General features: G+C 45.6%; 1 protein-coding gene across 5 annotated transcripts in view; it reads left to right on the top strand.

The window, feature by feature from the left end:
- Positions 1 to 13657, top strand: part of LOC125451278 (coronin-2A-like) — a 164361-nt gene that overhangs the window by 104648 nt on the left and 46056 nt on the right. For all 5 annotated transcript variants that reach the window (XM_048528236.2, XM_048528237.2, XM_048528233.2 and 2 more), the window contains one exon: positions 11254 to 11454. In XM_048528236.2, coding sequence (XP_048384193.1) covers positions 11254 to 11454 — 201 coding nt within the window. The remainder of the gene's footprint in view (positions 1 to 11253; positions 11455 to 13657) is intronic.

The raw sequence follows: 13657 nt of genomic DNA, 5'->3' as shown, positions 1-13657 counted from the left end.
CCCCCATGTGAATTACAAGTAAAGTGGCTACAGGGATGGTGCAGGAGGGAGGATTTTGGATTCTTGGATAATTGGGGCTCTTTCTGGGGTAGGTGGGACCTCTACAAGCAAGATGGTCTTCACCTGAACCAGAGGGGTACCGATATCCTGGGAAGGAAATTTGCAAAGGCTATTCGGGTGGGTTTAAACTAATTCAGCAGGGGGATGGGCACCAAAATTGTAGTTAGACTATAGAAAAGGTTGAGAGTAGGGTGGTTCGAAATAAAGTTTCAGGGAAGCAAGATGGCACCGGCAAGCAAGAAGTTGGTTTGAAGTGTGTCTACTTCAATGCCAGGAGCGTCTGGAATAAGGTGGGTGAACTTGCAGCATGGGTTGGTACCTGGGACTTCGATGTTGTGGCCATTTCAGAGACATGGATCGAGCAGGGACAGGAATGGTTGTTGCAGGTTCCGGGATTTAGATGTTTCAGTAAGAACAGAGAAGATGGTAAAAGGGGCGGAGGTGTGGCATTGTTGGTCAAGGACAGTATTACTGTTGCAGAAAGGATGTTTGGGGACTCGTCAACTGAGGTAGTATGGGCTGAGGTGAGAAACCGGAAAGGAGAGGTCACCCTGTTGGGAGTTTTCTATAGGCCTCTGAATAGTTCCAGAGATGTAGAGGAAAGGATAGCAAAGATGATTCTCGATAGGAGTGAGAGAGACAGGGTAGTTGTCATGGGGAACTTCAACGTTCAAATATTGACTGGGAACACTATAGTTCGAGTACTATAGATGGGTCAGTTTTTGTCCAGAGTGTGCAGGAGGGCTTCCTGACACAGTATGTAGATAGGCCAACAAGGGGCGAAGCCACATTAGATTTGGTACTGGGTAATGAGCCTGGCCAGGTGTTAGCTTTGGAAGTAGGTGAGCACTTTGGTGATAGCAATTACAATTCTGTTATGTTTACTTTAGTGATGGAAAGGGATAGGTATATACCACTGGGCAAGAGTTATAGCTGGGGGAAAGGCAATTACGATGAGATTAGGCAAGATTTAGGGAGCATAGGATGGGGAAGGAAACTGCAGGGGATGGGCACATTAGAAATGTGGAACTTATTCAAGGAAAAGCTCCTGTGTGTCCTAGATAAGTGTGTACCTGTCAGGCAGGGAGGAAGCTGTAGAGTGCGGGAGCCGTGGTTTACGAAGGAGGTGGAATCTCTGGTCAAGAGGAAGAAGAAGGCTTATGTTAGGATGAGATGTGAAGGCTCGGTTAGGGCACTTGAGGGCTACAAGGTAGCCAGGAAAGACCCAAAGAGAGAGCTCAGACGAGCCAGGAGGAGACATGAGAAGTTGTTGGCAGATAGGATCAGGATAAACCCTAAGGCTTTCTATAGGTATTTAAGGAATAAAAGAATGACGAAAGTAAGATTAGGCCAAATCAAGGATAGTAGTGGGAAGTTGTGTGTGGAGTCAGATGAGACAGGGGAAGTGCTAAATAATACTTTTCAACAGTATTCACTCTAGAAAATGACAATGTTGTCGAGGAGAATACTGAGATACAGGCTACTAGACTAGGTGGGATTGAGGTTCACGAGGAAGCGGTATTAGAAATCCTTCAGAGGGTGAAGATAGATAAGTCCCCTGGGCCAGATGGGATTTATTCTCAGATCCTCTGGGAAGCCAGGGAGGAGATTGCCGAGCCTTTGGCATTGATCTTTAACTCGTCATTGTCTACAGGAATAGTGCCAGATGACTGGAGGATAGCAAATGTGGTTCTCCTGTTCAAGAAGCAGAGTAGAGACAACCCTGGTAATTATAGACCAGTGAGCCTTACCTCAGTTGTTGGTAAAGTGTTGGAAAAGTTTATAAGGGATAGGATTTGTAATCATCTAGAAAAGAATAAATTGATTAGGGATAGTCAGCACGGTTTTGTGAAGGGAAGGTCGTGCCTCACAAACCTTATTGAGTTCTTTGAGAAGGTGACCAAACAGGTAGATGAGAGTAAACCGGTTGATGTGGTGTATATGGATTTCAGCAAGAAGGTTGAGAGGTGACTTAATTGAAACATATAAAATAATCAGAGGGTTAGATAGGGTGGATAGGGAGAGCCTTTTTCCTAGGATGGTGACGGCGAGCACGAGGGGGCATAGCTTTAAATTGAGGGGTGAAAGATATAGGACAGATGTCAGAGGTAGTTTCTTTACTCAGAGAGTAGTAAGGGAATGGAACGCTTTGCCTGCAACGGTAGTAGATTCCCAACTTTAGGTACATTTAAGTCGTCATTGGATAAGCATATGGACGTACATGGAATATTGTAGGTTAGATGGGCTTCAGATCGGTATGACAGGTCGGCACAACATCGAGGGCTGAAGGGCCTGTACTGTGCTGTAATGTTCTATGTAAAGTACCAGTATTTTGTAAGGTCAATGTGCCATTGCATTAAGCCTCTATTTTATATAAATTTGACTAATCTATCTCTCTCTCTGTTTTCTTTCACATACTCTGGCATGCTAAATCAGTTTGGAACATTGTTGTAGCATTTGTTTAGAGAATCGCTTCTACTGTTTGATAATGTTGAAAAATGTCCATTTTGCTTTGTGTATTGTGTAGAATGGGCCACTGTGAAGCGCTCTGAACTAAGGCAGAAATATTGTCAGCATTCAAAGACAGAACAGAGTGCCAGTTTGGAGCAATTAGATTTACCTCTTTTAGAGTTTGCTATTTAATAACTGGATTATGCCAATGGGTTCAAAACCACTTTCATACAGGGTGAGCTTAAACCTAATGCAACTGCATAATTTTGTACTTCAGGGCATGCGTGTGTTTGTTAGTACGTGGCTCTGAGGGATGCAAGCAGGTCATCTCATTATATATTTGTGTCATACGTTTTACCAGTTTAAAGTGCTTTAATGCCATTCAAGTGCTTTTGAAGTTCAGAGACTGTCATTTCATTTATTTCAACATCAATACCTGTCTTAATATAGAAAAGGGGCAATATCTCTTGTGTCCTGTCCTGGTATTGTTCTTTCTCAAAAAATATCTAAGCAGATTAAATCAGGTCATTGTCACAATGCTTTTTATGGGATCTTGCTCTGTGCTTATGGGTTGCTTGTTTTCAACAGAAGTGACTACACTTTAAAAAGATAATTTTTTATCTGTCTCTCTCTCTCTGTCTCTCTCTCTCTGTCTCCCACACCCTCCCACCATGCATCTCTCTGTCTGCCCCTGTCTCTCCCTCCTGCTGCTCCTCCCTCTCAATCCCTCTCTGTTCCTCTGCCGCTAACCCTGCCTCCCATCTCGTCATCTCCCCATCATCTCTCTGTCTCTGCTTCTCCTTCTATGTTTGCTGTTTTCTTCTTTGCTTTCTGTCCCATTGTGTTTCTCTCTGTCATTATTTCTCTTTTCTCTCCCCCTCCTTGATGTGCTCTTTCTTGACATGGATCCCTGTGACTTCCAGTTAAGACACATTTCTTATGTTACCTCTTTTTAAAAAGCAATTATTTCTGGAGAAGCACTTGGCCAACACTTTCTGTGGTAAGCAGTGAAATGATGCCAGTCCCATCAGAAGGCATCATTGTATTGATGTGTGTGATAAGACCAGCACAAGGCTCTGAACTGTTTACCATTCCTGAACAATAGGAGGTTTTCCAGAAGGTTTCGTCATGAGGCCAAATCCTTTTTCATCATGAATGCATTTTTTATTTGCTCAGTTCTAGCACGTCATTTCAAAGTGGACAGCAAAGAATCCATGTTCGGGGGCTACTTGTAACTTAGGCTCAAGCACATTCCACAAGGAGACAGAAGCTTCTTTTTTTTTGCATCCATATCTTCATCTAACAACAACTGCATTTAAGTTGTGCTTTTAGTATAGCAAAATATTCCCAAGGCATTTCACCTAATTGATTATTAAACCAAATTAAACACTGAGCTGTGGAAGATATATTAAGTCACGTGGTCAAAAGATTGATCAATGATGTAGGTTTTGAGGACAGTCTCAAAGAAGAAGGAGAAGGAGATAGTGAAGGCAAAGATTTCAGAAGGGAAAGTCTAGAGTTTAGGGCTGATAGAGCTTTGACATGATTGCCAATGTTGGAGAGATAAGAATTGGGATGCGCATGAGACCAGAAATGGAGAAGTGCAGTGATCTTTGAAGGGTTGTGTGGGACGGTGATAGGGACAGTTGAGCCTGTGGACCAATGCAAGTAAAAGACCCCAAAACAATAATTTGAACAAGAACAAGGATAGATGCTCTCCATGGTGTCCTGACCAGCATTTATCCCTCAACCAACATCACCAAGAACAGATAATCTGCCCGTATCATGTAGCTGTTTCTTGCAGCTTGCTGTGTACAAATTGTTGTGGGCCAGATCAAAAGTGGTGTCATGTAGATTCAGATATCCACCTTTCTGGTCTAATAAGAGCCTTGTTGAAGTAAATAGTATGAAATTAATTGCAATACTGCAGCTTTTTACATGCTACATGAACATGACTCCGAGAGACTGTTAGGAGCGTATTACCCCCAGGTCTGTCTCCCACAATTTCCTTTTGCTTTAGCCATGTTTCCCCAGTAGGTGGTATTTACTGTAATCATTCAAGCACTAACCCATTCAAACCCATGTAGAACATCTCATCCACAGTGTTTTCTCTTGCATAATTATTGTTACACATTGTTTGTTTGTTTGTTTGTTTTTTTAATGGACATTACTGCTCATCCCTAATTGCCATAGGGTAGTTGAGAGTCAACTGCGTAGATGTGGCCTGGAATCATGTGTACGCCAGATACCAGTTTCCTTCCTAGTGAACCTGATTTGGTTTTACAGCACAGCAGTGGTTAGATAATCACCATCAGCTTAGATTTTTGTTCCAGATTTTGATTGGATTTAAATTTCAACACTTTGCATGATGGGATATGAAAGGACATCCATAGAACATTAGCCAAGGATTTCTAGTTATCATCCCCTTCTCTGTCTTGCTCCAGAAAAAGGTCTTTGAATTTACAAACTTTGGAGGTTTAGTTCTCCCGAACCATGTTAAGACTATAAGATGTCACAGAAGTAGACCATTCAACCCTCGAGTCCACTGTGCTATTCCATGAAATGATGGCTGATTTTTAATTCTCAGTTCCACTTTCCTGCCTCTACCCCATAACCTTTGATTCCCTTGCTGGTTAAATTCTGACCATCTTGGGCTTGAACAGACTTAATGACTCAACAGCTCTCTATTCTAAGATTATGCTCTCTAGCCCTAGACTCTTCCACAAGGAGAAACAACTTTTCCGCATCTACCCTGTTAAGTCCCCAAGTAATTTTGTATGTTTCAATAGTATGTTGAAACATACAAAATTACTTGGGGACTTCTCATTGGACCTGTACTGGCTGGCATTTAGGACAATATACTCAATCTCTCCTCACAAGACTGTGGTCCTATCCCTGGTATCACCCTAATGAACATCTGGACTGCCTCCAACTCAAGTGAATCTTTCCTCAGGAAAGGAGCTCAAAACTGGTCACAGTATTCGACTTGTGGTCTTCCTACTGCCTTGTATAGTTTAGCACAACCTCTCTACTTTAATATTCCATTCCCTTTGAAAAAAGGCCAGCATTCCATTGCCTGCCTTGTTACTTGCTTCATTGTACCAAATACTTATACTACTGGATTCGGTGAAGAACGAGCATGCTTGCCCTGCAAGTACGCAAGTGTTATGTATAATGTGCTATACTTGACTGCTAAAGCCTTACAAAGAAATTATATCCATGTCAAACGTGAACTCATCAGGTAATTATTATTAACCACTTCTGAAAACCTAGGTGGTAGGGAGTGAGTAACTGTTTGCCTCTGGAGAGCTGCACATTAGGTCATGTTTGGAGTTTTGTATGTTTAGTCCTGTTTTGAAGTGACAGTTTTCTACTACTTCTCCAGCGGGATTACAATATTTGTAATGCATTAGTGCTGATATTAACATAATTTTTACTCTAATTTCCTCAAAAGGATCCAAACGCCTGGCCAAAGTACAATTTAGCTTCAGAGAATCCTGTACGGACAGAGGCCATTTGGCCCATCAAGTCTGTGCTGGCCATCTATAGAGCGTTGCACCTGAGATGTTAATGGGTTAACATCCCATGAATATTTATGCTGCTTATGTCCTCATACAGGGGTATGTGAACACTGTCTCAACTTCCTGCCCAAATAGGATTAGGTGTGAAACATCTGTAAACACAAAAAGCATTAAGCTGTGTAATCTTTGTGACTCTACCCACACTGCCGCCTACCCCTGTTTCTGCTGAAATGGCCAGGTCAGTGACCTTTGGTCAAACCAGGCAGCTGTCACCACTTGAAATCACATCCTGTCGTTATCATACACTTCGTGACAATCAAAGCTGTATCCTGTTCTCCGATGTAGTAATTGTTTGATGAATCAGCCAATTCCAAGGGTATAAAAGCGGGCACTGTCTCCTGCTCAGGGAGAATTGCTCACGATACCCAGCACTCCGTGTCAGGTTGCGTACAGCGATCCTCCGCAGTTTGTATTTGCTTAATAATAAAGGGTTGTGTTTTGTAACCAGGTCAGTGTCTTGCTCTTACATCAAGTCCATGAGGGTCTCTGAAAAACAAACCTAACACACCCAGATCTAACCCTCCATTCTATTCCCTTAACCCCACATTTCCCATGGCTAGCCTACCTAACAACCTTGGGCACTATAGAGCAATTTAGCATGGTCAGTGCACTGAATCTGCACATCTTTGGACTGTGGGAGGACAAGGCCTCACTGCTTTGTAAACACTGATCACATCATCGAGAGCCATACAGCATGGAAGTAGACTGTTTGGTCCAACTAGTCCACACTGACCATGTTCCCAAGCTAAACTTGTCCACTTTTCCTGTATCTGGCCTATATCCCTCCAAACCTTTCCTATCCATGAACTTATCCAAATATCTTTTGAATATTGTAACGGTAGCTGCATCCACCACTTTGTCGAGCAATTTATTCCACACGTGAACCACTCTGTGTTTAAAAAAATGTTGCCCCCTGTAGTCCTTCTTTAAACATTCTCCTCTCACCTTAAAAATATGTTAATAAAATGTGGAGCTGGATGAACACAGCAGGCCAAGCAGCATCTCAGGAGCACAAAAGCTGATGTTTCGGGCCTAGACCCTTCATCAGAGAGGGGGATGGGGGGAGGGGACTGGAATAAATAGGGAGAGAGGGGGAGGCGGACCGAAGATGGAGAGTAAAGAAGATAGGTGGAGAGGGTGTAGGTGGGGAGGTAGGGAGGGGATAGGTCAGTCCAGGGAAGACGGACAGGTCAAGGAGGTGGGATGAGGTTAGTAGGTAGCTGGGGGTGCGGCTTGGGGTGGGAGGAAGGGATGGGTGAGAGGAAGAACCGGTTAGGGAGGCAGAGACAGGTTGGACTGGTTTTGGGATGCAGTGGGTGGGGGGGAAGAGCTGGGCTGGTTGTGTGGTGCAGTGGGGGGAGGGGATGAACTGGGCTGGTTGAGGGATGCAGTGGGGGAAGGGGAGATTTTGAAACTGGTGAAGTCCACATTGATACCATATGGCTGCAGGGTTCCCAGGCGGAATATGAGTTGCTGTTCCTGCAACCTTCGGGTGGCATCATTGTGGCAGTGCAGGAGGCCCATGATGGACATGTCATCAAGAGAATGGGAGGGGGAGTGGAAATGGTTTGCGACTGGGAGGTGCAGTTGTTTGTTGCGAACTGAGCGGAGGTGTTCTGCAAAGCGGTCCCCAAGCCTCCGCTTGGTTTCCCCAATGTAGAGAAAGCCGCACCGGGTACAGTGGATGCAGTATACCACATTGGCAGATGTGCAGGTGAACCTCTGCTTAATGTGGAATGTCATCTTGGGGCCTGGGATGGGGGTGAGGGAGGAGGTGTGGGGACAAGTGTAGCATTTCCTGCGGTTGCAGGGGAAGGTGCCGGGTGTGGTGGGGTTGGAGGGCAGTGTGGAGCGAACAAGGGAGTCACGGAGAGAGTGGACTCTCCGGAAAGCAGACAGGGGTGGGGATGGAAAAATGTCTTGGGTGGTGGGGTCGGATTGTAAATGGCGGAAGTGTCGGAGGATAATGCGTTGTATCCGGAGGTTGGTAGGGTGGTGTGTGAGAACGAGGGGGATCCTCTTGGGGCGGTTGTGGCGGGGGCGGGGTGTGAGGGATGTGTCGCGGGAAATGCGGGAGACGCGGTCAAGGGCGTTCTCAATCACCGTGGGGGGGAAGTTGCGGTCCTTAAAGAACTTGGACATCTGGGATGTGCGGGAGTGGAATGTCTTATCGTGGGAGCAGATGCGGCGGAGGCGGAGGAATTGGGAATAGGGGATGGAATTTTTGCAGGAGGGTGGGTGGGAGGAGGTGTATTCTAGGTAGCTGTGGGAGTCGGTGGGCTTGTAATGGACATCAGTTACAAGCTGGTTGCCTGAGATGGAGACTGAGAGGTCCAGGAAGGTGAGGGATGTGCTGGAGATGGCCCAGGTGAACTGAAGGTTGGGGTGGAAGGTGTTGGTGAAGTGGATGAACTGTTCGAGCTCCTCTGGGGAGGGATGAACTGTTCGAGCTCCTCTGGGGAGGGATGAACTGTTCGAGCTCCTCTGGGGAGAGGACCTTCCTGGACCTCTCAGTCTCCATCTCAGGCAACCAGCTTGTAACTGATGTCCATTACAAGCCCACCGACTCCCACAGCTACCTAGAATACACCTCCTCCCACCCACCCTCCTGCAAAAATTCCATCCCCTATTCCCAATTCCTCCGCCTCCGCCGCATCTGCTCCCACGATAAGACATTCCACTCCCGCACATCCCAGATGTCCAAGTTCTTTAAGGACCGCAACTTCCCCCCCACGGTGATTGAGAACGCCCTTGACCGCGTCTCCCGCATTTCCCGCGACACATCCCTCACACCCCGCCCCCGCCACAACCGCCCCAAGAGGATCCCCCTCGTTCTCACACACCACCCTACCAACCTCCGGATACAACGCATTATCCTCCGACACTTCCGCCATTTACAATCCGACCCCACCACCCAAGACATTTTTCCATCCCCACCCCTGTCTGCTTTCCGGAGAGTCCACTCTCTCCGTGACTCCCTTGTTCGCTCCACACTGCCCTCCAACCCCACCACACCCGGCACCTTCCCCTGCAACCGCAGGAAATGCTACACTTGTCCCCACACCTCCTCCCTCACCCCCATCCCAGGCCCCAAGATGACATTCCACATTAAGCAGAGGTTCACCTGCACATCTGCCAATGTGGTATACTGCATCCACTGTACCCGGTGCGGCTTTCTCTACATTGGGGAAACCAAGCGGAGGCTTGGGGACCGCTTTGCAGAACACCTCCGCTCAGTTCGCAACAAACAACTGCACCTCCCAGTCGCAAACCATTTCCACTCCCCCTCCCATTCTCTTGATGACATGTCCATCATGGGCCTCCTGCACTGCCACAATGATGCCACCCGAAGGTTGCAGGAACAGCAACTCATATTCCGCCTGGGAACCCTGCAGCCATATGGTATCAATGTGGACTTCACCAGTTTCAAAATCTCCCCTTCCCCCACTGCATCCCTCAACCAGCCCAGTTCATCCCCTCCCCCCACTGCACCACACAACCAGCCCAGCTCTTCCCCCCCACCCACTGCATCCCAAAACCAGTCCAACCTGTCTCTGCCTCCCTAACCGGTTCTTCCTCTCACCCATCCCTTCCTCCCACCCCAAGCCGCACCCCCAGCTACCTACTAACCTCATCCCACCTCCTTGACCTGTCCGTCTTCCCTGGACTGACCTATCCCCTCCCTACCTCCCCACCTACACCCTCTCCACCTATCTTCTTTACTCTCCATCTTCGGTCCGCCTCCCCCTCTCTCCCTATTTATTCCAGTCCCCTCCCCCCATCCCCCTCTCTGATGAAGGGTCTAGGCCCGAAACGTCAGCTTTTGTGCTCCTGAGATGCTGCTTGGCCTGCTGTGTTCATCCAGCTCCACATTTTATTATCTTGGAATCTCCAGCATCTGCAGTTCCCATTATCTCTTAAAAATATGTTGCCTTGTTTTGAACTCCCTCACCCTAGGGACAAATAAACAAGAGTTCTAGACAAAAGCTTTACAGATTGTAGGAGGCTAATAAAATATACGCAAATTTAGGTCTCTGGATTGGAAAGCAGAAGTTTTGCCAGACTTCTATTTTCTTTTGTCCCCCAAAGCTTTATTGAAGCAAGTCCACTAGGTAAGTAACATTGGCCATACACATTGGGCCACATCATCTTTGTGTCCTCCATGTGGATTTAGCAATATACAGAAAGTAAGTTGCTGTTATTTCTGTTTTTGTTACTTCACAATTGGTGGCAATGTTTCTATTTGTCAAGGCCAGTGTTTCCTGAACACTGTTCTGCTGTGATCCCTAATGCTTGAAATTTGGCGTCACCTCACATTGAAAATTAGAGTTGGGGGTGGGGGGGAATGCAGCAAAGGTGTTGTTGAGCAGTTGGTGTGGAGGAAGTGAGAAGAGTTAAAACAGCAGCAGTATAAGCTCAACCTCACGAGTTATGACTTTCAAAAGAGCAAATGTTTGTAGAAAAATAGTCTTGGACACCAACCACTTTGTAAGTTCTTTGGGAGGTAGTGATGGGCTCACCTCGTTAAGACACACCCACCGTGGAATCATAGAATCCAAACAGTTTGGAAAGAAGCCTCCTCAGCCCATCGAGTCAGCACTAAACCTACAAACAGCATCCTACCCAGACCCAACTCTGCAGACTATCCCCATAACCCTGCATTTACCAAGGCTAATCCACCTAATGTACACATCCCTGGACGCATTGGAGAAATTTTAGCATGGCCAATCCACTTAAACTGCACATCTTCAGACTGCACATCAGACCAAGGCAAAAACAAAGTCACATTTGCACATGTCCAGGGCCTGTTGTCAATGCTAGCACAGACTCTCCTGAATCTGTTTCCCATTTGCCACAGGGCATGGTGCCCCAATGGCCGAGGAGTTGCAGCCCATGGTCTGGGAATTTCTCGTCTTGGCCCCGTGTTCTTGCATTCCAACCCTAAACCTCTCAGGTCTTACCTCCTTCAGATTCCTTGAAGTCAATCATGTTGACCAAGCACTTGGTAAAGTGTCTTGGTAAATCTCCCTGTAGCTGTGTTTTATCCGATATTGCCCCCGTGAGGCATCCTGGGACATCTTTAAAACACTGAAGGGGTGATCTAATGTAAATTATCATAGCTATTCTGTTTGAGTGATGCAAGTTTACTGTTGTCCTCCAGATGTCATGGCGGCCTCAGTATCGCACATCAAAATTCCGTCATGTGTACGGCAAGCCTGCTACAAAGGAGAATTGCTACGATGGGGTCCCCATCACCAAGAGTGTTCAAGACAACTATTTCTGTTCTGTGAATCCAAAGTTCATCGCGGTAGTGACTGAGTGTGCAGGAGGTGGAGCTTTCTACATCATTCCCATTGGCCAGGTATGAACTTCAGCCTTTTGACTTGAAAGCGAAAGGTCTTTACAGTTTATTAATCACTAATTTGTTAAACACTGGGGTTCCAATAGCCATTGCTTGCTACTTGTACTTGATTACTTCCCAAGTGATCTCTTTTCTATATTATATTTGCTGTTCGTGAAATCAAATGTGGTTAGTATTCCAGAAAAAGACTCCTACCTCTGCCCCTATTCAGCCCAACTAGTCCATATCAATATCTGCAGGATCTTTCTCTCACCTTCACCTATTTCCTTCATCCTTCCTGTTTATCCAGCCTCTGCTTAAATGCATCTATCTAATTTATCTCAGTTACTCACCTGCTGCCTGGTTATAGGAGTAGCTGTTGAAATTAGACTATTGAAATAAAGACAAAATACTCTAAGTACCGGAGAAACAGAATACAACAACCTGCTTGGAAAATACTGCAACATCTGTGGAGATAGAAAAACGGAGTTAACGTTTGAAGTCAAATGTGACATCTTCAAAACTGAAGAGAGGTGGGAAGTAATGGGTTTTATGTTTGGACAAAGTTGCATCGTGGCAAGTGGGAGAGAATGGTAGATCGGGGGAATGTGACAGGGTGAGGGAGATTCTAGGTCAAAGGAGTCACTGAACAAAAGGCAAAGGGAATAGTCATGATGAGTGACAAGATGTAAGTCCAGTTTAGGTGTTAACAGCAAAATAGAAGCCTGCTCTCATTGATGACAAAAGGGAAATAAAATACAGACAATGGGTGGGTTGATGGAACATTGTAATGGAGGACAGGGTTCATGGTCTGAAAGTGTTGAACTCAGCGTTGAGCCCAGAGGCTGTAAGTTGTCTAAGATTAAATGTGGTGCTGTTTCACCAGCTTGGGTTGGACATTACAGTTGACTTAATTAGGTTTCTATTTGAGGTCCTTTGTCAATGTGAGTGCTTCATTAGTTATCAGCAGCTGGTGGTCTTTGAAGAGGGCTTTTCCCCTGAAGCCATCAGGTGGTTCCGTAGGTGCTAATACAGAAAGTCACTTGAGCTCTGCTGGTCTTGACAAGATTTACTAGTGACTAATGTGTATTGAGATCTTGTGACACTCTCTGGGCCAGATGTTGCAGGTTGAAGTCCCGCTCCAGGAGCTGATGGCCAAGAAAGGTGTATTCATAACCTGGCCAAACCCGTATATCCTTCTAACGCACACCAAAGGGTGGGCGCTAAGAGTGGAACAGACTGCTGGTCAGTCATGTGATGGGAAGAACATTTCAACCTCTACATTGCTATCTAAAGCTCCAGGCTACAACATGTGTGTGCATTTTGCCACAGAAACCTGGATTCACTGTGTGAACTTAACACTGCGTCTTATCTTTTATGGCCTTTTTGTTTCCAGTTGGGGACCCAAACTTCCTTCACACCTATCTTATCATTAACCCTTTCACTATTTTAAGGACCCCCAGCAGGTCAGCTCTCCGGTTCCTTTATTCTCGTCTCTACTCATTTGAGTTGCAGATTCAAGAAGATTGATTATCCGCGTGACCAGAGCGAATGGTAATGTACGTTGATCAGCATATTCCTTCCACAGCCTGTGGTTAAAGAGATTTGTTGAAATTTTTGACATGAGTGTGGGGTGATGAGAGTGAGACTGGTCTTTCAAAGTGTGAATTGGACTCCAACTGAATCAATAACTATGACACGCAGCTGTCTGTCCACAAAGGATTAAACATGTTTTTACTGTGTCAATACTTCACTGATCACCTCAATGAGAAGGGATAATACTGAAACAACAGGGATTAGGTCAAGTGAATAGTGTTTAAAGTAACAAAAACAGGTGTTGGATTTTGTTGCATGTTCTGTTTCATATTGTGCTTTTTTTTGGTGGTTGGACATCCAATTTCTAGGAGTTAAATCTGTAGATTTTTCTGCTGATAATTAATTGCGATCAAAAAAATTTGTATTGATAGAAATTCCTGCCGATGTGGAAGTAGACATAATGTGCCTACGGAATGGAGTGAAGCAGAAAAGAGATTGGGAAAATTTTTTCAATGCTGATAGAAAAGCAGAATCCCTTGCATGCTGGGAATCTAAAATGAAAACAGTCCTGGAAACATTCAAAGAAATAGGCAGCAGCATCTTGAGTGGTGGGTGGGCGGGGAGGGGTGGAAAAACGGAGAGAGAACTTTTGAGTGGTTACCTCCAACAGCCCCGGGTGCCTACAAAA

Source organism: Stegostoma tigrinum, chromosome 3 (genome assembly GCF_030684315.1).
Source record: "Stegostoma tigrinum isolate sSteTig4 chromosome 3, sSteTig4.hap1, whole genome shotgun sequence".
Classification (NCBI taxonomy): Eukaryota; Metazoa; Chordata; class Chondrichthyes; order Orectolobiformes; family Stegostomatidae; genus Stegostoma; species Stegostoma tigrinum.
Note: the sequence above shows the minus strand (reverse complement) of the source record. Positions and strands in the feature narration are given on the sequence as shown.